This window comes from Pseudonaja textilis, chromosome 1 (assembly GCF_049901715.1).
Source record: "Pseudonaja textilis isolate UNSWEBS1 chromosome 1, rPseTex1.2, whole genome shotgun sequence".
Taxonomy (NCBI): domain Eukaryota; kingdom Metazoa; phylum Chordata; class Lepidosauria; order Squamata; family Elapidae; genus Pseudonaja; species Pseudonaja textilis.
In genome coordinates this window covers 11,975,697-12,002,822 of record NC_141990.1, presented here as the reverse complement: position 1 = coordinate 12,002,822, position 27,126 = coordinate 11,975,697, and the positions used below count along the sequence as shown (strand labels likewise).

The 27,126-nt window shown below is 41.9% G+C and overlaps 1 protein-coding gene across 2 annotated transcripts in view; it reads right to left on the bottom strand.

Annotated features, from left to right (window-relative positions):
* The window catches only part of RAP1GAP2 (RAP1 GTPase activating protein 2), a 169,661-nt gene that overhangs the window by 57,262 nt on the left and 85,273 nt on the right, over positions 1-27,126 (bottom strand). For both annotated transcript variants that reach the window (XM_087926211.1, XM_087926219.1), the window contains 4 exons: positions 13,767-13,802; positions 10,369-10,413; positions 8,200-8,232; positions 5,052-5,261 (listed from right to left, as the gene is read on the bottom strand). In XM_087926211.1, coding sequence (XP_087782337.1) covers positions 5,052-5,261; positions 8,200-8,232; positions 10,369-10,413; positions 13,767-13,802 — 324 coding nt within the window. The remainder of the gene's footprint in view (positions 1-5,051; positions 5,262-8,199; positions 8,233-10,368; positions 10,414-13,766; positions 13,803-27,126) is intronic.

Here is a 27,126-nt window from a genome sequence, read left to right as displayed (position 1 = left end):
GAATGGTTGTAAGCCAAGGACTTTCTTCTACATTCAACTATTGAATGGATATTGGAACGTTATTCCTCCTATCCCCAAGTAGGCCATCAGAAGCCCAGATAAATCAAATTAATCCCTATTGGACCTTCAGGACAAAAACACAGCATGAAATGTCTGTTTAATCCTCAGGATTACAGGTAGTTTAAGGCATTTCTCCTTCCTTCCTTCCTTCCTATAATAATAGAATAACAGAGTTGAAAGGGACCTTAGAGGTCTTCTAGTCCAACCCCATGCTCAGGCAGGAAACCCTATACCATTTCAGACAAACATTTATCCAGTCTTTTCTTAAAAACTTCCAGTTTTGGAGCATTCACAACTTCTGAAGGCAAGCTGTTCCACTGATTAATTGCTCTAACTGTCAGGAAATTTCTCCTTAGTTCTAGGTTGGATCTCTCCTTGATTAGTTTCCACCCATTGCTTCTTGTCCTGCCTTCAGGTACTTTAATTGTTCCTTCTTTCCTCGCACTCTCCTACCTCCCTTCTTGCTCTTCCCCCTTTTTCTTTCCTTCCTCTTTCTTTCCTTTCTTTTCACATACGCTCTCATTTTTCTCTCTGCTCCCTGACATCAGCCTATTTTCATCCATTGCCTTTCAATTCTGAAAGATTTTGGCTGCTCTTCAGAGCATCAGCCTCTTTCAGTGATGTTCTCGCAGAGAGAAATGGGGCCAGAGATATATTTTTCTTTTAATAGCTGCATAGCACTGAATTTTATGAAACCCCTGACATGTGGATCCAGGATCTACTTCTCTCAGATCCATCCCAAAGAAAGCAGGAAAACTAAATTGGGCAACACAGAGAATATTTAATACTTAATATTTATTAATAAATAATATTTAACCCAGCATTCTGTGTCACACAGGAACTGACTGACCCAGGGGTGGGATTCAATTTTTTAACAACCAGTTCTGTGGGTGTGGCTTAGGTGGTGGGCGTGGCTTGGCTGTCATGTTATTGGGTAGGTGTGGTCAACTCAACATCACTCACATTGAGGCACGCATCTCCTCGCCTGGCCTCTCATGACTATGGGCATGCTGCAACAGTCATAAGCGTGAAAAATGGTCATAAGTCACTTTTTTCAGTACCATTTAACTTTGAATGGTCACTCCACACAAGCAAAGTACCAGCAAAGGAGGGGGGGAAAAAATCCAGAGACGTTCCTGAGACAGGAAGTGTAGTCCTGCCAAGAATGTAATAAGGGTTAACAGAGTGGCCGTTTCTGTAAGCAACACCAGAATGTTTCCTTCCTGTCTTCCTTACAGGATTAGGCCAGTAATTTCTTCTAACAACTGGTTCTCCGAATTGCTTAGAATGTTAATAACTGGTTCTAGAGAATAGGTGCAAACTGGTAGAATCCCACCCCTGGATCTACCCAAGAAAGTTGAAAGAACGTCTATCATAATCCACATATATAACAGACATGATGTCTCTGAGACTGGTAGCATTTGTTTCGGTGGCCATCACCACATTTGGTGACCATGAATGTCACCGTTTAACAGAGGGGTGGCAGAGGTGGTATTCGGCAGGTTCGGACCAGTTCTTGAGAACCAGCAGGGGAAATTTTGAGTAGTTGGGAGAACTGGCAAATGTCACCTCTGACTGGCCCCGCCCCCATCTGTTCTCTGCCTTCTGAGTCCCAGCTGGGTCTTCTTTTGTTGCCCTGCACAGGAGAACGGAACTGGAAAGCAGGTTAGTGGGGTGGGGAGAGAATGGGGAATTGGCAGTATCCTTCCCCCAGGAATAGAATGGGAATGGAGATTTTACAGTATCCTTCCCCCTGCCATGCCCACCAAGCCACTCCCACAGAACCGGTAGTAAAAAAAAATTTAATCCCACCACTGAGGGGTGGGCAATTAATTTTTCCCAAAGGGTCACATTGGAAACTGGGACTGTTGTGGAGGGCCCAACCAATAAGGCTGTGAAGGTGCGTAGGCATTGAAGCCTGGACATACATAAATTGAACAAAACGTAGCAGTCTCCTTCAAAATAAAATAAATTTATTTAAGCTGGATAGGAACAGCCAAAGGGCCAGTTGTGACTCCAAGGTCATAAAATGCTCAGCTCTGGTTTAACACTGTTGAAATTTCATTTCCCTCCTCCCACAAGGTTCCCTTCCCTCCCCCCAAAAAAATTTCCTTTTATTAATGCCCTTTCTATTTCTCCTCTCCTTCTCGTTATGTACTTTGAATAACAATGGGTTGAATATGTTACCTAGCTGGGACACAAAAAGTTTCCAAGAAAACAGCCAAGCTCAGACAGCAACAGGGCTCCACAGATCAACCCTGAGCTATCTCTATATTGTTTTCTCTAGGTGTGTAGTAATGTGAGTCTTCTCACATTGATGTTGAATGGATGAGCCTGAATAATTTTTAATGGATGAGCCTAAATTTTGATAGTGTGAGGGTGAGTGGGTGGAAAACTCTCTACAGTAGCTGTAATTTCCAGACTGAGCAGACTTTTACACAATTCTTTTAGATCTTGCCCTATGTAGAAAAAGCCCAGATGCCACAAATCTTTCCTTGGGGATAAAGAGTCCCTGTGGATTTTACACTTATATACGGGGTATAGCTCATCTCCATTTCAATGCCATTGAGCCAGCGCTGTCCAAAGACATTTCTTTGGTCATGTGATCAGCATGACATCATGGAGTTCTGTTACCTTCCCACCACAGTGGTACCTATTTATCTACTTGCATTTTCATGCTTTCAAATTGCTAGGTTGGCAGGAGATGGGGCAAGGATGGGAGCTCATCCCATCTCGTGACTCTTGGGTCTTGAACCTGGGCTGCTGACTTTACAGCCGACAAACTGAGCATCTTAACTTCTGAGCCATCATGCCGCCCCTTGTGGGAAAGCCAGTCTGTTCCTCCACTATATGCACCTTTCCTGTCTTTCCAATATACATTTAAGGCACAGGGACCAGAACTGTGTACAAATTAACAGTTAATGCTTAAAATTTCAGAGTTGTGGTGGCACAGTGGTTAGAATGAAGTATTGCAGGATGACTCTGCCCACTGCCAAGAGTTCGATCCTGACCAGATCATGGTTGACTCAGCCCTCCATCCCTTTGAGGTCAATAAAATGAGGACCCAGATTGGGGGCAATATGCGGACTCTGTAAACCGCTTAGAAAGAGCTGTAAAGCATTGTAAAGCGGTATATAAGTCTAAGTGCTAAGTGCTATTGCAGTTATGATGGTTACGAAGTTTTTTTAGAACAAGAGAATAGATCAACTTTATCCAGAATCTGGAAGCTTGGTTTATTTTTGGGGGGGATATTCAGTAATGTCAGCCCTTCAAGATAGTCCAGACAAAATGCCAAAACCATGAATACTAACACTACCTCCTTTGTAAATTTTTTAACAGCTAAAGGCTGATTTAATCAGATTCTAGACAAGACTGAACTACAGGTAGTCTTTGACTTACAACAGTTTATTTAGTGACTGTTCAAAGTTACAACAGCACTGAAAAAAGTGACCCATGGGCAGTTTTCACACTTATGACTGTTGCAGCCATCCCATGGTCACGTGATCAAAATTCAGACGCTGGGCAACTGACTCATCTTTATGACCTTTGCAGTGTCCTGGGGTCATGTGATCACCTTTTGTGACCTTCTGACAAGAATCTGGGAAGCCAGATTCACTTAATAACCGTGTTACTAACTTAACAACTGCAGTGATTCACTTAACGAATGTATCAAGGAAGGTCGTAGAATGGGGCAAAATACACTCAACAAATGTCTCAGTAACAGAAAATTTAAGCTCATTTGTGGTCATAAGTTGAGAACTACTTGTATTTGTCTGTGCTAAAAAAATGTCGGTAACCATCATAAATGAGATTTTAATCATTAGCTGATTACCTACATCTCAAAGGGGTTGATGGTGATGTCAATCCTGAAGCTGACCTGACTGAAGCCATTTCTGACCACTTCAGTGTTGCCACACTGGAGCTGAGGGATAGGGAGGGAGGAATTGAGATAGAAGGGAATCTGTAGTCAAAACAATGTATTTTCTCTTGGGAACCAAGGACATTCTCACACCTGTTTGGAGGAAGGCAGAGCAATGCTACCCGGCTGCCAGCCTGCACTGTGATTGGACCGTGTGACTGATTGTTTTGAGAAAGTAGAAAAAAAATTATTTTTAATGACATGAAAACCATGGGAGACTTTATAGTCGGTTTTCAGCAGGTATGTGCCAATATGATAATCCCAATAAAAGTATTCTTTGAGGTATCAACCTGCCTTAGAGTTTTGCTTGCTATGGATTACTTGGAACCCCGACAGAGTAAGTGTAGGTTGCAGATGGTCACAGACAGGCTGATGCATCCAAACCCAAATTCCAACTGTGTGTTGTACAGATGTGTGTGTCCAGGGGTGGGATTCAACCAGGGTAACAACTGGTTCAGTGAGTGTGTGCTTTGCATGCATGTGAAGCATTTGCAACACCTTCTGCTGCAAGAACTGTGTGTAAAACAGCTGATGTGCGGCAATCTGCTGTGCCGTGCGAAGCAGCTGAACTGGAAAACCCAGAAATAAAGCACAGACTAGAGCTCATGGGCCCAACAGCTGATCATCAGAGTGAACTGGTTCACTCCCAGCTGATCGCTGGAGCTACCGGCTGTGCTGCACAAAGCAGCTGAGCTGGAAAACCCGGAAATAAAGCACAGACTAGAGGCAGGGTGGGCAGGTGAGCCCAACAGCTGATCATCGGAACAAACCAGCTCACTCCCAGCTGATCATCGGGGCTACCAGTTCATCCGAACCAGTAGAATCCCACCCCTGTGTGAGTCTTGCTGCTGATTGGTTGTTTTGACTTCCTGTTTTGTGCTTTGCTGTTTGAGTTGCCCCCTTATCTAGAACGTTACATTTGCAGAATTATAAATGCAACTCCTTTGCAACCATCCCCAAATGATAGATGCAACCATTCCCTGACATGCAAATGCCGGAGAAGTTTGCTCGACCCCTTTAAGCTCTGCGTAAGCATGTGTGTAATGGAGCACACGCCTCCTTTCCCACTAACCTTTCCTAAGAAATGTTTCCGATATGCCTTGGCTTCACCTTTGCACTCCAGTTTGTAGCCGTAAGTGCTGGGGCTGAGCGGTTCCTCCTCTTCATCACAGATGCTGCTTTCAGATGAAGTGGGGGTGCTGAGGTTCTCGGGGTCTTCGATCCAGTAGCCCCCAAATTGAGGCAAGATAATTAAGGGGTAGGGACTCCCTTTTTCTAAAATCTGTTTGGAGGGGAGGAAGGAATGGTTATCAGGTGCCACTTTAGAACGATGTGCTCGGCTTGTCAGGGCTGCCTCGTCTGAAGCATAAGGCCACTGAACTAGATGTCAATGTTGATTCCATAAATCAGTGTTTCTCAACCTTGGCAACTTTCAACTGTGTGGACCTCAACTCCCAGAGTTCCCCAGCTGGCTGAGGAATTCTGGGAGTTGAAGTCCACCTATCTGAAACTTGCCAAGGTGACATGTTTTGACAGCAACAAGAACTGTATTTGCACAACACTGGAAAAACAAGGAAACACCCACAGAAGAGGATTTTTTTTTTTTAGTTAGACTGTGCAGAAATGGATAGACTAATACTGAAGACAGAAGAAAAAGAAGACACAGAATATTTTCGATCTTGGGACTTGTTTTATCAATGGTTGGATAATAGAGGTAAAACCTAGGAGTTTAATATTGTTATGTAAGCAAATTGACTCAGACAGAATGCTGTTCACAAAGTACTTATCGAATATAACGAGAAAATATAGCAATGAAAATTTGCCAAGGTTGAGAAAAACTCCAGTAAATATTTCAAGGCAGATTCGATTCTCAGGCTTGTGTGTAATTATGGACCCAGAAGAAAAGGTTCAACTGCATTTCCAGGCCTTGTGGTGGTGCAGATGTTCAATTCCCACCCCATCTCATGGGTGTCACATTAAAATTCTACCTCATACTTTTTATATTCCCAACCCCACTTGGTAGAACAAAAAGTGATCACTCAAATGTTACCCAACCCCATGTTGCAATCACATTCTCAAAACGTGAATCAAAGAATCTAACAAAAGACTTCGGAGTGTGGAGTCAAGCATGGAGAAAAGGCAGAACTAGATATAAATCTCCAGAGTTCATCTGTTTCCAGTCTCTGGGTGGATGATTAAAACTGTTTTTTTTAATTATTATTATTAATTAATTTATTAATATTATTAATTTATAATATTATTATAATATTATAATTTATAATATTATTAATTTATAGATCTCCTTCAATATATACAAATGAAGTACACAATCCTTCTCTGGTATGACATCCACCAGATGTGGTTGGGCAGAAATTCCCCAAATGGGGAAATCAGCTGCTTATTTTAAGAACAGTAGTCTCAAAACATCTGGCTCAGAAAGGCTGCTCTGAACCAATTTCATTATTTCTACCGATTGTCTAATTTCACCTGTACGGTTAGATAACGTCACTATGCTAATTCTTGTACTGATCAAATTTGATGATGTTCCTGATCATTTCTAGCAAAGAGGATTTAATCCATCTTAATTTTATGCTTGAAGTAATGTATAAAGCAATTTCCACATCAGAACAATACTTTGGATCTAAACCTTTTTTTAAAAAAAAAATATCTCAGAGTAGCAAGTAAGAATTCTTTAAAATGATTTATATCCTCCTTGTCGGGTTAAAAAAATAACACATATTGGCATTCAATGTACCACTTAATGGTGTAAACTTATGAATAGTTCCTTGCACCCAGAGATGTAGACTTGGTGTTTGAACAGTAACCCACTGTATGAACTCATCAGTATTTTGTAACCAAACAGAGTTTGTAACAAGGAATCACTGCACTTTTTGGTATGACTAACGTAAATTTGGCAAAAACATTGCTGCAAAATTTAAAAGGTCTAGGAAATTGTTAAATTATGTAATTTCAGCAATGAATGCAGTAAATTTATTTTAAAAAAACCCAAAAGCTTTTCCATATATACCTGTAAAGTAAAAACCAAACAAACAAACAATTTAAAAAAAAACCTGTTTGTTTTATGTGCAGACAGCACAGATATTTATTCTGGATATCCTCAACCTGGTGCCAACCACATATTTTTTGCTTGTACCTCTCCAATTATAGGAAGTCACAGTGAGAACATATTGAAACTCATTTAGAGGGTGTGGTGTTAAAGAATAGTTGCCTTAGAATATAATCTGAGTCGGTCACTGGGACCAAAGATTCATTTTTTCAAGCTTTTGGACTCGTGCTGGAGCCCATGATCAGGGAACGAACAAACTAACTCTCTCTCTCTCTCTCTTTCCCTCCCTCCCTCCTTCCCTCTCTCTGCACTGGGCTGTTCTAGTGGTTGTATTTTAACAGATTAACATATTAACAGAGTTGGAAGGGACCTTGTAGGTCATCTAGTCCAACCCCCTACCCAGCAGACCCTACACCATTTCTGACAGATGGCAGTCCAATCTCTTTTTGAAAGCCTCCAGTGATGAAACTGCCACAACTTCTGAAGGCAACCTGTTCCATTGGTTGATTGCTCCCACTTACTTCCAAGTTAAATCTCTCCTTGTTCAGTTTCCATCCATTATTCCTTGTCTGGCCTTTGGGTACTTTGGAAAATAGCTTGACTCCTTCCTCTCTGTGGCAGCCCCTCAAATATTGGAAGACTGCTATCATGTCTCCCCTGGTCATACTCTTCACTAGACTAGACTGCTATCATCTCCCCTGGTCCTTCTCTTCAATAGACTAGCCATGCCCAGTTCCTGTAACCGTTCTTCATATGTGTTAGTCTCCTAATCATCCTGGTTGCTCTTCTCTGTACTTTTTCTAGAGTCTCAACATGTCTTTCTCTCAGCTTGGAACAAAGCCAGATGGATCTTCCTTCCAACAGTGTCTTCCAATTTATTCAAAACCAAGTTATACATATTCTGGCAGAGTATCAGAAGCATCTTGAGCTGGGGGAGGGCTGGGATTCAAAAAAAGCCAAGAGCAGCCCCAAATGTATGGCTGTAGCCCCTTCCTTTTGTTGCACTAGAAAAGCAGCATGCATAGAAAAGGTGCGACTTTTCAATTCCAAGGTGGTTACTTTGAGATTTTGGATCCCCACTTAAACTTTTCAGTGACTTTCTTTTTTAGTAATCTTTCTAATAGCTTTTTTCTTTTTCCCCTCGAGTACATACCTCATCAATGCTGGGATAGGGGATATAGTCCTCCTGGAAAATAATAAAAACAAACACACACAAGAAAATGTCACCCTCGGTTCTATTTCAAACACCATTTAAGGTAATGAAAGCAGCTTTGTTTCTTTTGGAAATATAATATGATATTGCTTTTGAAAGATTCAATTTCTTTAAAAGTGAAATTGGGACATGCCTGATAGCTTCCTTCCTTCCTTCCACTTTGTCTTTTTGCTCAATTGCTTCTGTTCCTTCTGTCTGTCTGTCTGTCTGTCTGTCTCTCTCTCTCTCTCTCTCTCCTCTCTCTCCCTCTGCTCTGTCTGTCTCACTCTCTCCTCCTCTGCCTCTCTCTCTCTCTCTCTCTCCTGTCTCTCTCTCTCTCTCTGTGTCTCTCTCCTCTGTCTCTTTGTCTCCTCTCTCTCTCTCTCTCTCTCTCTCTCTCTCTCTCTCTCTGTCTCTCTCTCTCTCTCCTACTGTGTCTGTCTCTCCTGTCTCTCTTTCTCCCTTCCTTGTCTCTGTCTCTCTCTCTCTCTCCTTCTCTATGTCGCTCTCCTCTGTCTCTCTCTCTCTCTGTGTCTTCTCTCCTTCTCTGTCTCTCTCTCTCTCTCTCTCTCCCCTCTCTGGTTATTAAGCAAATCATTGCTATTGTTAAGTGAAACAGGTGTTTAGTGAATCTGGCTTCCCACATTGACTCTGTTTGTTGGAAGCCTGCTGCAAGGTCTCAAATCACATGACCCCAGGACACTGCAACCATCATAAACACATCTGGTGCTAAGCATACAAATTTTGATTACGAGACTGTAAGGATGCTGCAGTCATAAGTGAGAGGACTGGCAATCAGTCGCTTTTTCTTCAGTACCATGGTAATTTTGAACAGTTGCTAAACAAACGGTTGAGGAACTTTATATTATTATATTATGTAATCTTATAAAGTTTGAGGTCTGCTATTAGAACACCACTGACTTCATCTACAAGGATTCTACTGGACAGGTAACTAATGACTATCCTTTGACAGATCTTTCCGATATCTTTAAATGGAAACACATTTCTTGAGCAAGTAAGATCGAGAAATTAATAGGCAACCTGTTTGAACAGTATTCATTACAGGAAGACGGCTTGACAGAGGAAGTCTTTTAGGCATCAGGCAAGAAAGCAAGAGACTGTGAGTTCAAGTCCCGCTTTAGCCATGAAAGCCAGCTGGGTGACCTTGGGCTAATCATTCTCTCTCAGCCCAACTCACCTGACAGGGTGGCTGTTGTGGGGAAAATGCGAGGAGGAAGGTGTGTTGGATATGTTCACAGCCTTCAGTTATTTGTAAAAATAATAAAGATGTGATATACTGAATATAAATAATAGAATAGAATAACTGAGTTAGAAGGGACCTTGGAGGTCTTCTAGTCCAACCCCCTGCTTAGGCAGGAAACCCTACGCCATTTCAGACAAATGGTTATCTAATATCTTCTTAAAAGCATCCAGTGTTGGAGCATTTACTTCTTCCACTGATTTATTGTTCCAACTGTCAGGAAATTTCTCCTTAATTCTAGGTTGCTTCTCTCCTTGATCAGTTTCCCCCCATTGCTTCTTGTCCTGCCCTCAGGTGCTTTAAATAATAGATGGACTCCCTCTTCTTTGTGGCAGCCCCTGAGATATTGGAAGACTGTTATCATTTAACCCCTAGTCCTTCTTTCATTAAACTAGACATACCCAATTCCAGCAACTGTTGTTTGTATGTTTTAGCCTCCAGTCCCCTAATCATCTTTCTGGTTTATATTTTGTTGTTAGCTTTATATTAAATATAAATATAAACACAGCATCACATGTGGTGATGGGAATTGTTCCATCTCCCAATGTAATCCAGCATTTGTTGAATGCCAACATTTGTTACATTGAAAGCTTACAAGATATAAAAATGTCAAAAGAGCTTGGTGTTTTGACCTGAAATCCCCTGAGATATGACAATTTTCGGACTAGTTATCCATAAAAATAAAAGAAAGAAAATTCCCTGACCAAAGAATGAATCATAGGGTCTGGAATAATATTGATTTACTCATAGAAAATAGGGGGAAATTGGAATCCTAGGATACCGACTGCAGTCCTGTACTTTTCCCTGCATTTTTTCCTCACTCCAGAAAGATTGTGGGCTAGTTAAAAGAGCCTTGCATTGACTCTCACCTTGTTTTTCTGGCCTCCACCCTTCTGTTCTTCTGATTTTGGACCCTGTTTTGGATGAAGAAAAAGTAGTTAAAGACCTCAGTTAAAAATAAAAATAAAAACCTCAGAATACCTACAATGTATCTGCTTAGATTTCATGTGTAGAAATTCTCACCAAAGAGCCTCGGTGGCGCAGTGGTTAGAGCGCAGTACCGCAGGCTACTTCTGCTGACTGCCGGCTGCCTGCAATTTGGCAGTTCAAATCTCACCAGTCTCAAGGTTGACTCAGCCTCCCATCCTTCCAAAGTGGGTAAAATGAGAACCCAAATTGTTGGGGGCAATATGCTGATTCTGTAAACCACTTGGAGTGGGCTCTAAAGCAGCGGTCACCAACTGGTGGGCCACGGCCCACTGGTGGGCCGTGAGAAAATTTTGGTGGGCCGCAGAGAAATCTCACCCCCAGAGCACCCCCACAAAGCAATTAATCCAGGCTGTGTAGAAACATAAGGCTGTGCCGCCCACATGGCCCGCGGGAACCCTCCCCGCCCACTCACTCCTTACCCTGCAAACTTGCCTGCTAAATTGCTATTTTTCCTTTTTCCGACTATCATCTCTTCTGCTGTGCTGGGAGATTTAGTTTAGCTAGGAAGCAGGAAATGGTTGGATTTCTTGCTTTCTAGCTAGTCTTTAGATCTTCGGCTCAGCACAGCCAAACCTCCCTTAGGACTGAAGGTTTGCTTGCAAGCAAATTCAGTGCAGACTCATGGCAAGCAAATTTGAGAGACTGAGCTAGCCGATGGCAGACAGATCACTGAATGGTGAGCAACTCAATCTACCTGCTTTTCCTGATTTTGGGTAAAAGTTGCTCTTTTTTATAAAAAAAAATCAATATTTTCATGCATGGTGTGTTGTTAGTTAATTTTGTGAGTTTGATTGCAAGCAAATTTTATGTGACAGACTGAGCTAGCCAATGGCAGATAGATAGATCTCTGAATGAATCTGTGATTCTGTGAGCAACTCAATCTGCCTGCCTGCTTTGCCTGATTTTGGGTAAAAGTTGCTCTTTTTTATAAAAAATTCAATATTTATATAAATATTTATAATATTTACATACAAGCCATGCCCAGCCAGTCACATGACCACCAAGCCACACCCACAAATTAGGCCATGCCCACAGAACTGATTAGTGGTCCCTGGCATTTAAAATTATAAGTTTGGTGGTCCCTGAGGTCCAAAGGTTGGCGACCCTTGCTCTAAAGCTCTATAAAGCAGTATATGTCTAAGTGCTATTGCTATGTGAGCAAAGAAGAAGTTGCTGAAAAATTATTTTATTTCTTTATTATGTTTTTATGCTGAAGTTTATTCATGTTACTCGTTGGAAAGGATCTAATGCAGTGTTTTCACAACCTTTTCCATTGGAAGATGTGTGGACTTCAATTCCCAGAATTCCCCAGCCAGCCATATTCCCCATGCTGGCTGGGGAATTCTGGGAAATGAAGTCCACACATCTTCCAGTAGACAAGGTTGTGAAAATGCTGGTTTAATGAGGAAGATTTATTTGCTTGTCTATTTAACAGCATTTCAACTTTCAAGACTATCTCGCCCCATGAGAATGGTATAACAATTTTCATTTAATCTAAGGCATTCAGAAAATAACCCCAGAAACTTTTTCAATGCATTTAGAACCAGTCCTGTGAATACAAACCAAAGCAAATACTTAACAATATGAAACAATTCAGGGGAAGGAAAGTTAAAAGTCACTGGTTTTCAAATGTTTTGAATCTTTAGTCGGTGACAGCACTCTCCTTTCTAGTTTTATTTAGTGCTAAGAATATCCTCAAGGAATGGAAACAGCCATCTTTTTCATTTTAATCACAAACGACACAATAGACCATATACAATCGCTGCCTCTCTTAAAGTGGCGCACTTGTTTAGATCTCTGGGGTTCCTTCAGAAATTCCTTTGAAGAGGTTGCAGGGCCACAAAATTGGGAGTTTCTCAGGGGAAAGGGGCTTAAGAGGCTGAATGATTATCTCATTTATTTATTGAGAAAGTTTATATGGCCTCCCAGGACACTCCTGGTGATTCCAGGCAACTTAAAGAAATAAAACCCCAAACCAAAACCCAGTAAATCTCTCCTCCCTTAGCAACAACAATCAAATCAACCACTTGATAGGCCCTGTATCATCCCGGTGTCCCCAAGCCCATTGGCAAAACCATATCTTCAGGACTTTTCCAAAGAGTGTCCGGGTGGGGGCGCTATTCTTATTTCCACAGGGATGATGTTCCACAGAGAGGGAACCACCACAGAGAAGGCCTTTCTTCTGGGTCCCACTATATGGAATTAAGAGAAGAAACCCATAACATATCCTGCTTCCCCACCCTGGTAGGCCAGGTAGATAGCATAGCACAGCACTCGTGTCAGACGCACTAAGGTGCTTCTGGGTTGAAATGATTAGCCAGTGACATCACCGTTGCTCTGGGGACACCCATTTGGGGGCGTCTTTCATGCCCCTAGCAGGAGCTAGAGCAAAGGACGGGAGTTCAACCCTGCCCCACGCCAGCACGTGGGTCTCAAACGTGGGCTTGCTAACCTCCTAATCAGCATTCCCAACTATGTGAGCCGCTGTGCTTTTTGTCAGATAAACAAAACTGGGGAAAGACAGCCCTTTAGACAGCCTGACCTCACGCCATCTTAAGTCTTGCAGAAGCACAAGAAATTATTAAAGCAAAACTCCAAACAACACTTATTTGCTATTTTCTCCAGGTGTCAAAGCTTAACACATTTGACACGCCTTGAGGCAATCACTGAATGGTGTTGGAATGAGAGGGTGGAGGGAGAGAGAAATATGACGTACCACGGATACAATGAAGCTGAGGGCTTGCTTTCCTCTGCTGTCACATGACCAAACCAAGGGTGGATATTTAAGGCATGCTGTTTTTAAGACAGTGATCAGGCCTCAAGAAAAGCATATGTTGATCGCCTCAACTCTCCAAAATATCTAATTCCCCTTTCCCAGTGAAAGAATAAGAAGCTAGTTAGAACAGAGGTCCCCATACCCCAGGCTGTGTGACCCACTACTGAACCGTGGCCTGTTCGAAACCGGGCCATGGGAGAGACGGACAAGCATACATGCACGAAGCTCCAGTCGCATGAGCGATGGGCAAGCATGCACGCACGCGTGCAAAGTTCCATTCACATGAAGCACCCTCTCATCAAGAGACCTCTGCTGGCAAATGTGAAGCTTCGTGCATAAGTGCAAACACCCTCTGCTTGCACATTCATGCAAGGCTGCTCCCACAAGTGGAGCTGTGCACGGGTGTGTGTGCCTGCACTCCACACACACACCGCCACCGCCACCACCAAACCAGAAAGGTTGGGGACGACTGAGTTAGAAGACAAATGCTGTTTCACTTACCTGCATTTTCTCGAGCATTTCAAAGAATTCTGCAGACTGGGGAGAGAGAGAGAAAAACGCAAGAAATGAATGTCAGCATGAAATGACCACTCCAAACATATCTTATAGAAAGTTTTACATTTTTTAATACTCAAAATTTTAATCAGTAGATATGAAAACCAGTGGATATGAAGATCCTGGAACCAATTCATGATCTGAAAAATGTCGACAGCTTTCTGGGCAGGCAAGTATCATCCTCAACATACGACCATTCGTTTAGTGACCATTTGAAGTTACAATAGCCCTGAAAAAGTGAACTATGACCAGCTTTCCGCACTTAACTACCATCGCAGCATCCCCAGGGTCATGTGATCAAAGTTTAGGGGCGTGGCAACACAGCGTCCTGCGATCTTGCGAGGCCCATTTGCAATCTTTCCATCCAGCTTCCAACGAGCAAAAATCAATGGGGAAGCCAGATTCACTTAACAACTGCATGTTTCGCTTAACAGTTGCAGTGATATCGTTTAACAACCCGTGGCGAAGAAGGTTGTAAAATTGGGCACAACTCACATTATTACAACCATCTTGAGTAGCAATGGAAATTCTGGTCTCCACTATAGTTGTAAAGTCAAGGGCTACCTCTACATAATTGAGTCTATCGAAGTTTTCCTAGTGATATATACTGTGGTTTTATTGCAACTATACCTATTTGATTGTCCATCCCAGCACTGCAAATACTATGCCCAAAGTCCAAGGTCAGGGAACTCCTAAGGGACCGTCTCTTGCCGGTCACATCTAACCGTCCCACTAGAGCGGGGAGCCAAGGCATGTTGCGGGTCCCATCACCTAAGGAGACACATCTGGCCAGGGGTGGGCTTCAAACTTTTTAGCAAGGGGCTCTCTGCCCTAATGACTGGCTGGGTGGGCATGGCGGGGTGGTCATGTGACTGGGTGTCGCTTCTTTGCCCTAATTCCCTAAAAGAAGATATACACCCAAAAGTTGTTTATTATTTCATGCATTTAATACTTAAATAAAAGACTGGGTGAAACCAGGCTTACTAGCAGTGACTGTTGAGGAGGATCTTGGAGTCTTAGTGGAGTTTCTGGTGAGTTACGTGATTCTTATTATTTGGGAATTAATCCCCATGGAGACTAGTGGCTATGTTATCTGATTGTTCTCAATGGTGCTGAGTGGATTGTTTATCTAGCCTGAAACACTTTTATGAAGTGTGAAATGCTCTTGACTGAACGCCCAAAAGTTTAATTAAGCCTATTAAGAGCTTTCCCTCGCTGCTTGTTTTTGGGGGCTCTCTGAGCCCCAGAGAGTCTTAGCTAGGACTCTCCCGAGCCCCTGCGAGCCCCCAGCAGACCACCCCTGCATCTGGTGGGGCCCAGAAGAAGGGCTTCTCCATGGTGGCTCCCTCCCTCTGGAAGATCATCCCTTCAGAAATTGGACTGGCCCCCACTCTAACACTCTTTCGGGAAGTCCTGAAGACGTGGTTCTGCCAGTGGGCCTGGAGAATCCATGACAGATGGAGCCCATTAAACAGCTGGTATGAATGTGTGTGTTGTTGTGTCAGAGGGGGGCGCTATTATTTTATTATTTATTATTTCTTTTATATTGTGCTTTTAATGTCCTTGTAAGCCACCTTGAGTCGCTGTGTGCAAGTAGGCAGCAGTATAAATTATTTCTAAATCAATAAATATTAGTTGATCGATTGACTGATTGATTGATTTGGCAGCTAATGCTCAGAGAACTATGCTTGTACTGCACGGTTAAAATAGAATGACTGAGCTGAAAGGGACTTTAGAGGTCTTTTAGTCCAGCCCCTTGCTCAAGCAGGAGAACATATATCATTTCAGACAAGTGGCTGTCCAGTCTCTTCTTTAAAACCTCCAGTGATGGTGCACTCACAACTTGTAGAGGCCAGCTGTTCCACTGGTTAATTGTCCTCACTATTAGGAAATTTCTCCTTAATTCCAGATTGCTTCTCTCCTTGATCAGTTTCCAACCATTATTTCTTGTCCTGCCCTCTGGTGCTTTGGAGGATAATTTGACCCCCTCTTCTTTATGGCAGCCCCTCAAGTACATTTTGTTAAAGTCCACAACAAAAATAGTTATTTCTTAAGATGTTGTTGGCAACTCTCTATCACAAAACTTTGAAGCTTGAGTAAAAGTTCAACCCAGCTATTTAGGATGATGACACCAATATTTATTCATCTGAAATGCTTTACCTCCCATAGTTCCTTCCCTGAAAAAGAGGTAAAGTTTCTGATAGGCCATGTAAAATCTTCCTCGGGGCAATCTTGATTCCTGGTAACTTTATGGACGCATCCATGTAGGTTCTCCTCACAATGGTACAAATGTGGATTGCCATGGCTTGTTTTCAATGTTTGTTTAGTTCCCCACACATTGTAGGAAGTTAGCACCCACCCCTCTCCTAGAAAAATGAAATATCCTAGGAAATATTAAAAAGGCAGAATATTTCCCCTAAAAAGAGTAGAAACTCAGAAGTAGGAACTCACCTCAGAAGTAGAAACTCACCCCCACCTTTGTTAATGGGTGGGCCGTTAAGTCCTGGGCCAGAATACTTTACATAACAAAGATCTCCAGGTAAAGCTATAGCAATTGCCAAAAGCCCTTTCAATGCATCATCCTCCAGCAAGGCTCAACCAAGCCTGGCACTCAGGACAGCCTACATAGTTACCCCTGCATGGGCCCCACCACCACCACCACCACCACCATCATCATCATCATTTGTCAAAAGCTTACAATACAACAGAAACAAGAATAAATGTAAGTTTAAATACAAGAAATAGGAAGTAATAATTGGGGACAATAGGACAGGGATGGTAGGCACCGATTGTGCACTTATGCACGCCCCTTACAGACCTCCTAGGAATGGGGTGAGGTCAACAGAAGTCAGTTTGAGGTTAAAGGAGTGGGGGTTTGAGCAGGTGACAACAGAATCAGGTAGTGCGTTCCAGGCATTGCCCACTCTGTTGCTGAAAACGTACTTTCTGCAATCGAGTTTGGAGTGGTTTCCATTTAGTTATATCTGTTGTGTGCTCTTGTGTTGTTGTGGTTAAAGCTGGAATATTCATTAACTGGTAAGACATGGGAGTCTTACAACCAATCAGAACACATGCTCAAATTCAAATCTCAACAGAGGGTATAAAACCCAGGCACTTTCAGCCCTCTTCCTCCTCCTCCATCTTTTCCTTCCCCTTGAAGCATGGGATCATTCTTCCTTCTTTGGAGCTCCAAGCCATGTGGTCCTGTCCACCATTAAACCATCTTTCCAAACAGCCTCCGTGTTTCCAGTGTCTTTTTCCCCACAGGGAACTGAACCCAGAAGGACATTTCTTCCAACACTACAAAGATCGTAACTGTGAAAAATGATCGTCAGTCACTTTTTTCAGTGCCGTTGCAACTTTGAATAGTCACTAAACAAGCTGCTGTAAGTCGAGGACCACCTGTCTAGCGCTGGTATTTTCCAGATAGTCCCCCATCTGAATTCTAGCCAGACCTGCCCTGACTTCAGCTTCCAACCTCCAATTCTCAGCCAGCTTGTAAAAACGGTGCTGTACATCCATCCCAAGAAAAACATTGTTACATAAGGGAAATGGCAACAAGAAAAGCCAGCAATAAATCAGTTCTAAAGCAATTACAACATAAATATTACAAAATGCAATAAAAGGGAACAGAAGACAATGTAACCAGAAGGATTATATGTAATTACAGAAGGCAGCAATTTTTTAAAGGAGGAATTTCAGCCTTAAGTGCCAAAGGATTCTCTAAACAGGAAGATGAAACTGAGAAGGGAAGGCTATGAGCTATTAAGCTGCTCTTGTTATTTAATGAATATCCCATGTTTCTACTTATACACATAGACCGCAATTTATGACCGCAATTGAGCCCAGAATTCTGTTGCTAAGTGAGAGAGTTCTTCTGATGACCGTGGCATGGCACAAAAGCAACAAAGTCACAAAAGTAGGTAAGGTCCCTTTAATTCCTCCAACTTGGCCCCCAATATCCAGTTATTATCGGTTGGTGAGAAAACTCTCCCAAAAACAGTTTTTAAAGGGAAGAAATTCAGTCCGACCCCAAAGTAGATATAAATTATAAATAAAAACCAACACAAACCACGTTGCAACAATTAGCGAGACAGGGCAGGATAAGGAATTGCAGACTTCCAAGATAACGAAACACACACAGTTGGGAAGATGCCAGAACCCAGATAAGACTTGACAAACAAAGATAATGCACGCTTTGCTTCCAAGCAAGGTGCTATGCGCAAACATCCTGTATATCCTGTTTTCCCACCTGCAGCTAATGAAGGGAATCAGGGCCTTTTTCTCCCCCATAACCTATGTTGCTCCCTTATCCGTTCCTCCCTGCATGCCCTGGGATGAAGAGGGGGTGGGCCTGGGTCTTCTTCTGAATGCCCAGCCGGACTATGCCCTTCCCCAGTTTCCTCCACAGCCACCGGAGCCACACTCCCATTCCCTGTCAGTTATTCGACCTCCCCCTCGGAATCAGATTCCAACAGGGGCATGACAGTTCTTAAGTGAGTTTTGCTCCATTTTATGACCTTTCTTGCCACAGGTGAATCACTGCAATTGTTAAGTTAGTAACATGGTTGTTAAATGAATCTGGTTTTCGCATTGATTTTATTTTGTCAGGAGATCACAAAAGGGGATCAGATGAACCCAGGGACACTGCAACTGTCATAAATATGAACCAATTGCAAAGCATCCAGATTTTGACCACGTGACCATGGGAAGGCTGCAACATGGTCATAAGTCACTTTTTTCAGTGCCCCTGTAACTTCGAATGGTCACTAAATGAATGGTTGTAAGTTGAGGATGACTGTACTATCATTCAAGCAGCATACAATGGTAGAATTAAATGCAAAAATCTAAAACACAGCAAACAAATCAAGATAATCAAAACCAGGTGGATGTTGCCGTGTTTCCTAAATATTTCAGGTGTGGGATCACTTACACAAAAAACTGCCACAACAATTGCGTTGCATTCATTGCACCACATTGCATCACATAAAATATATAAAAAATAATAAAGAAAGAAAGAAAACAAAAAACAAAGAAACCCAAAGGGCAGACTTAATGGACCTCTATGTCTTTTTCTGCTGTCACTTTTCTATGTTTTTCTATGTGCCTTTTGACCCTGTGCGCCTTTTCTATGTATAATATTACTATGTACATTTTGTGACCCTTTGAGAGCTGTATGCAACAAAATTTCATTTTTAATATATTACTGTACATTCAAAGTGACAATAAAGTTAACAAATAATCAGAGTTGGAAATGGCAGTCCAATATCTTCTTGAAAGCCTCCAGTGATGAAGCTCCCACAACTTCCGAAGGCAACTTCTGTTCCATTGGTTGATTGTTCTCACTGTCAGAAAGTTTCTCCTTATTTCCAGGTTGAATCTCTCCTTGTTCAGTTTCCATCCATTATTCCTTCTCTGGCCTTCAGGTGCTTTGGAGAATAACTTGACCCCTTCCTCCCTGTGGCAGCCCCTCAAATATTGGAAGACCGCTATCATGTCTCCCCTGGTCTTTCTCTTTACTAGACTAGCCAAGCCCAGTTCCTGCAGTTGTTCATCGCATGTTTTAGCCTCCAGTCGCTAATCATCCTGGTTGCTCTTCTCTGTACTTTTTCTAGAGTCTCAACATCTTTTTTATAATGTGGTGACCAAAACTGGATGCAGTACTCTAGGTGTGATCTTACTAAGGCTTTATATTAGTACTTCCCTTGACCTTGACGGTATCCCTCTATTAATACAACTTAGGATTGCATTAGCTTTGTTGGCAGCTGCTACACACTGCTGGCTCATATTTAGCTGGTTGTCCACTAAGACTCCAAGATCCCTCTCACAGTTATTCTATTCTATTCTATTTTCCTTTCCTTCTATTCTATTCTATTCTATTCTATTCTATTCTATTCTTGAAATAGCTACTTCATTATCCTTCAAAGTTGAAGCCTATAATGATCACAATAGAAAAAGCAGATATGGTGTGTCTCATCAGCTAGATTCTTGCCAAAATCTTTCTTCCCAATCCAATTGTAAAGTTTCCATATTTGCAATTTTATTTATTTGTACCTTGCTTTATTTATTTTTTTTACAAATAACTCAAGACAGCACACACATATTCAACACGCCTTCCTCTTTCTAATTTCCCCATAACAACAATCCTGTGAGGTGGGTTGAGCTGAATGGGAGTGACTGGCCCGAAATCCCCCATCTGGCTTTCATACCTAAGGCAAGACTTGAACTCACGAACTCCGGAACAATGTTTTTAAATGGGCTGCTTTCCCATCCTACAATGCAGAAGGCCAGAGCCATGCTATTCTGCTATTCATAGCAGAGCATTGTGGACAAATTTCCATTTTTTCCACTAGAAATTTGCTAATGTCTGTGAATTTCCAGACTTAATTCTGCCTTTCACTGGTCCATAAAGACTCACTGGTCCATAAAAACTCTCTTTATTTTTTATTTTTTTTAAAATATTTTTATAGGGGGGAATGACACCCCGCCCCCATTTTGATTTAATGTCGTCCATAGTGCAAAAGCATTTGATCATCACATATACATTTACCGACTCAGTTCTTAATCCCAAATACTCTGAATATCCACTTAAATGGGACTAAAATTCTAAGATGGTCTGACTTGGGTGGATTTTTAAAAGAATTATTTCATTTGACAAAATCTGCTTTACTTAAACAGTAACTGAATTGTGTTTTCACATAGAAAAAAAAAGGAAATCATTCTAGTTAGGATATGATCTGCAAAAAGACATTTTGGTTCTATACCCAAAGAAAAGAAGCTTACAAGTATACCTAGAATATATGAATCAGATATGAATTGGGGATGAGGGAGAGAGAGAGACATAACAGTAAAGGAATTTAAGAAAATAAATCTCATTATTCCAATCTTTACAGCTAACACAATACTACCTGCCAAACTTCTTCTTCTGTTAAGAACTTTGTGCACTTTAAAAAAAGTTCAAAGAAGAGGAACTAAGATGATCAAAGGCTTGGAGATACCCCAATCAAGAAACTGCCATATAAGCTAAGAACCGAACCAAAGAATTTTCAAGACCACCCCCACTAACACTGACGGTGCAAGCCACTAGGATATAAACTAAGAGCAAACCCCACTTCCTACTAGCACTGATGATGTTACATAGCTTGGGTAACGAAACGTCTGCAAGAAAACAACCAAGCTCAAACATCACCAAGGACCACAACTGAGCCCAATTTCCATTGCCAAACAAGACAGTTGTTAAGTGAGTTTTGGTCCCACGTTTCCTCGTTAAATGAATTTAGCTTCCCCGTTGACTTTGCTTGTCAGAAGGTTGCAAAAAGTGTTCACATGCCCCCTCGCCACAGGACACTGCAACCGTCTTAAATACGAGCCAGTTACTAAGCATCCGAATTTGGATCATGTGACCATGCAACATTCCTAAGTGTAAAAAATGGTCATGTCACTACATAAGGGTCAGTAGAATTCACGGGTGGTTGGACTTGGGTCTCTGGTGGCAACACAATGACTGCAAACTGATAACCCATTTAACCCCGCCCTCTGGCTCAGCCTGCTCTTTTCCTGCTTTAGAACAGAGTTCCCCAACCTTTCTGGGTTGGCGGAAGGGGAGGAGGGGCAGGTGTCTTTACATGCACATGTGCACACATGGGGTCACGAGTGATGCAAATGGGGCTGCACAGAACATTCACGGTGATGCTAGCATGAGTGGGGAGGGTGTGCACACACTCATGCACACTGGCCAGCCGCTCACACAGCCTGGTGGCTAACAGGCCGCGGTCCCACAGGTTGGGGACCCCTGCTTTAGAGTGTCAACTCAAAAATATTTCTCTGGTCTTTTAGGGTTGATAGCAGAAAGGGAGTGGGGGAAATAGTGCATTCCTTAAATATTTTCATAGATAATTTCTAGGCAACCAAAGCTTCTGGCACACAAGATTATTACTGGAGTGCAAGATCGATGCCTCTTGGCTATGGATGTGTCCCATTGGAGAATATGAATTATGATACACCCAGGGGGTGGGGGAAGACCAGGGTCAAGGGTGAAATGCATGATGTGTCTCAGACTCGGCTGCACCCAGGTAGTGCCAGCATGTTCACTCCTAATAAATCTTCTTTAAGCTGTCTGAAAGAAACAGCTAATGTTCTGACCCAAACCTTGTTCCAAGGAAGCAAACACGAAACAGAGGTAACAGCAAAACCTTTTAATGATTCTTTACGAATTCCGTTTCTTCACGGTTAAAAGGCTGTTTCAAACTAATTGTCTCTGATAAGAATGAGCCTTGCCAAGGTTGTGCAAGGCTGCCCAAAGTACTAGAGAAAGTTACTAAAAATATTTCAAACACAAAAAGTCTCCAAACACCGACCAAGATATCCTGATTGAGTGCAAAAACTTCTTTGCTTCCTGCAAAGAACTTCAGTTTCTCAGCTGGCTTTTATCTCTTAAGGGAAGGGCCATTACCTTTCAGCCTTACTCCCGAGTTGCTGCATCTGCTCTTTCCTTCAAGCTGCCCTGCACGCATGCGCACTGGCCACAGGCTCCTTGGGGACCTCTTCATCACTGCTGCTAGCCTCCACAATCTCCGAAGGCAGCATTCCACTCCCTGATGGTCCTGGCCCCATCCCTGCATCACATGCAGGCCCCTCATCTGAGTCCTCGCTCTCCCGAGACCTCAGCCGTCCACACCTGCTGCAGGTGAACCACAACATAGAGACTTATAATTTAAATGGAGATGACTACCGGAGCCCTGACATAGAGAACTTTGAACCAGTCACTCTCCCTCACCCCAAAAACCTCTGTGATGTACTGGTAACAATACTGAACTCAGAGTGGGCGCACAGGTTGTGGTCCTCCTTCAGCCAAAGAAACTCACTTGTGAACTTTGCTCTGTCTCTCTCAGCCAATCTACCCAACACAGGTTTGTTGTCATGGCCTCCTCCCGAAACAAATAACACTTTCTAAATTTCATTCAGTGAACATTCTAAGCCTGTGATTATGGTAGCATATGGGCGAGGGCTGCCTCTCTAATTGACACCTCCTTCCTTTTTAAAAAAAGGCCCTAAAATGGGCAGAGTAGGACTTTTAATCCAGTGAAAAGGCAGAGTTGGACTATTAGACGAATTTGTGGCCAGCTTCCAACAGCCAACCCAAGCAAAATGAGATTTACTGAACCACATTTTGAATTTTCCAGTGATTTGCAAGGTCATCTCCTGCAGTCTTCTAACAGCGGGGTAATTGGATTGCAATTTTATTTTTCTCAGGAAGCTGCCTTCTTTGGAGAGGGGGTGGGGGAGAGACAGAGAGAGACAGAGAGAGAGAGAGGAAACGACAAATAAAACGCACAAGCTATCTATCAATGTTGGGAGACACGGTCAAATATAGGAACACTCCTAATAATCAAACACAATTTCCTTTGCGAGAATAAAAATAGAAGCCAGGCAGGACACAGAGCCAACAGGGCCATCTTCTCCACCCACTTGGACATCTGAGGATCACACCTTTATTTGTTCATCAAGATCCTCTCTATATTCAGTTCCTTTAGTTTCCAGTCACGGTCATTGTACATATACACACGGATGCATACTTCTGATTCATTTCATCCCTTGTCCATCTCTTCCTGAATTTCAGTTTATCTAGGAAATGTCACAGGAAGCCATGGTTGGCAGAGAAATTCTCCAATCCTTCTTTGGATGGTTCTCATTTCATTTCCTGAAAGAGAATGGTTTTTCCGAAAGATCTTCAAAAGACCAGAGTGACATATAATATCCTTGCCATTTGGCGTTCAGATAACAGAATACCAGAGGTGGAAAGGACCTTTGAAGTTTTCTAGTCTAACGCACTGCCCAGGCAGGGGATCCTACACCATTCCAAACAAATGGCTATCCAATCTCTTCTTAAAAACCTCGAGTGATGGAATATAACTTCCTGTTGCAATCCATTCCACTGGTTAATTGTTCTAACCGTCAGAAAATTTCTCCTTAGTTCTAGGTTGGTTTTGTTCAGGGGTGGGATTCATATTTTTTTTTTACAACTGGTTCTGTGGGCATGGCTTAGTTGGTGGGTGTGGCTTGATAGTCATGTGACTGGGTGGACATGGCTTGGTGGTCATGTTACTGGCTGGGCGTGGCCAACTCAACATCACACACATTGTGGCATGCATCTCCTCACCTGGCCTCTCGTGACTGTGGGGATGCTGCAATAGTCATAAGTGTGAAAAATGGTTTTAAGTCACTTTTTTTTAGTGCCATTGTAACTTTGAATGGTCACACCACACAAGCAAAGTACCAGCAAAAGTGGGGGGGGAGGGGGGGACAGGGCTCCAGAGAAGCTCCGGAGACAGGAAATCTAGTCCTGCCAAGAATGTAATAAGGGTTAATGGAGAGGCAGTTTCTATAAGCAACATCAGAATGTTTCCTTCCTGCCTTCCTTACAGGATTAGCCCAGTAATTTCTTCTAACAACCGGTTCTCCGAACTGCTTAGAAAGTTAACAACCGGTTCTAGAGAATAGGTGCGAACCGGTAGAATCCCACCCCTGGTTTTGTTCTTGATTAATTTCCATCCATTGCTTCTTGTCCTGCCTTCAGGTGCTTTGGAGAATAGATTGACCCCCTCTTCTTTGTAGCAACTCCTCAAATATTGTTGTTGTTGTTAATTGCAAAGTCGTGTCCGACCTATCATGACCCCATGGACAAGGTTCCTCCAGGCCTTCCTGTCCTCTACCATCTTCTGGAGTCCGTTTAAGCTCATGCCTACTGCTTCAATGGCTCCATCCAGCCACCTCATTGTCTGTCGTCCCATTCTTCTTTTGCCCTCTATCTTTGCCAGCATTAGGCTCTTCTCCAGTGAGTCCTTCCTTCTCATTAGGTGGCCAAAGTATTGGAGTTTCACCTAATATTTGAGGTGGTCACCAAATACTTTGCCCACCTCAAATATTAGAACACGATATTAAGAGGATAGAGGGGAGTCTAGGAATATCGTCTCTCTTTCATGGCATATTGTCCACTGATCTACATTCTCTCTGGTTTTCACACTTCCATAAAAACCCAAGAAAGACCTGAGGAGAGATGTTCTCCCAAGGAGAACAGAATTTCAGTATTAATACTCTTGGCAGCTAGGAAGGCTACCAAGTCATAGAAAGGAGTTTCATAGGAAAATTAACGTGGCTATGGCATTTTCTATCAAATCCAAGAAAGTAAATTTAAAAAACTCCACCAAAACAAAGGAAGTTATTAAGTACCCTGGAAGTAAAGTAGCAAAACAGAAGCTTGTTCCACAGGATGTGGGGAAAAATATGAGGAACTGCAGGTCGGATGTGGTACAGTGCTAAAAGGAAGTCTAAGACTGAAACTTTCTAAAATGAATTATGGGATTGTAGTAAATAAAGCATAGTGGAATTTTAAAGGGCTCAGAAAATGCTGGAATATTTGATTTTGAATAGTAAGACTTTGAAATTAATTTTAAAGAATAAATGTATTTTAATGGAAAATAAAAAAATATTTTTGGTATTGGAGACCTAAAAAAATAGACAACTTATGATGGCGTTCAGAGATATTTTTGAGAAATTTGAATCAACAATGTTTTGTGTTCGAAGGGATGGTCTGTTCTCGGAAGTAGATGTTACAGTTAAAAAAAAATAGAACAAAACTTTTCTGACATAATTGCAGGGAATAATGTGAATAAGGATTTGCCACAATATATAAAAATATGGATGAGGCTTTAAAAATTAAGAAATAAATAAAAATGTCAACTCGAGAGAGTAAGGGGAATAATTTCTTCTTGCTAGACCTACAAAAGAGGCTCATTAAAGTTTTGACATGCAAGGGACAATAAATATTTGAATGGATTAAAGAGCACAATTGATTTGAGAAAAAGGAAAGGATATAAGGTTGGTTCATTTGTTCAGGGTTAACATGAGATCTGTTGTTATTTTGGGTGGTTCTTTCTGACTCGCTGACAACTGGAATGGGAAAGTTGTGTATTAGATTTGCTTACAGTTAAAGAGATACGGAATGATGAATTTTATATTTGTTACTAATGTTATAATTTTAGGGCTCTTTGGGGTTTTGCTGACACCTAGATTGAAAAAAATCATTGCTTATTGGACTTGCCTATAGATATAACAGCTACATTATGGGAGGAAAGGGGGCACGGTGGGTCAGCTGTTAAAAATGCTGAACTTGTCAGCTGGAAAGTTTGAAAGTTTGAAAGTTTGAAACCCAAGCACCATGAGATGGAGTAAGGTCCCATTCCTGCCCCAGCTCCTGCCTACCCAACTGTTCGAAAGCATGCAAATGCAAGTAGATAAATAGGTACCACTTTGGTAGGCAGGTAACAGCATTCCACATAGTTTGGTGCATAGACATGCTGGCCACATGTCCACTGAAATGTCTTCAGACAATACTGACTCACTCGGCTGAGAAATGGAGTTGATCACCACCCCTAGAGTCACAGGGCAGGAGAAACTTTACCTTTATAGGATGAAGCATTTTTTTTTTCTGTTAATCAAGAGGACCTGAAGAGATAGTGAAACTGTTTGCATTTGTAATGTGGGTGGGAAATCACTTTCTTAGGTTTCTTTTCAATTTTTTTTCTTTCTTTTCTTTCTTCTTTTTATTCTCTCTTTCTTCTTTCTATTCTCTCCCTTTTTCTATTTGGTTTGCATTATCTATTTTATTGTAGTTGAAACTTTTAATAAAAACATTGTTTTAACAAAAGATAACAGAGGAATTTTAGACAGTGGAGGTAGCTTGAAGTTCATCTAATCCAACTATAATTTCCTATGGATTAAGGAGACAATGGAGCTCTGTTTTTTCATTTCATTTTTCCAGCACGAGTGGAGACGCCGAACAAAAATGCAATTATAATACCATCATATATCTTAGTTTTAAAAGCTCCAGATCTACCACTACCTGTTTCAGATCTGAAAGAAGGTTCTGAGGACAGATTAACAAGGAATACAAGGGGCTGTTGTGAAGGCCATTTAAAGAAGAAAGAGGGCGTTTACACTTCATTGTTTGTTCTCAATTTTGCATTCTTAAATGAAAACCTATCATTTCAAGATGTCAATCGAGGATTTTGTCCAAATAAAAAAAATCGGCAGTTGGGTCATCAAAACGCAATTGCTAGCCCTTTTCCTACAAGCGTATGACGTCACAATGCATGTAAAAGAGGCTGAAGCTTGTATCATGATGATACAGTCCTGCTTTTTGTCAGCTTTTGACAACACCTGTGAATATATTACTTATGTGTACCCCACCTTTATTATGTTTATAAATAATTCAGGCTGGCAGACATATCCAACATTCCTTCCTTCC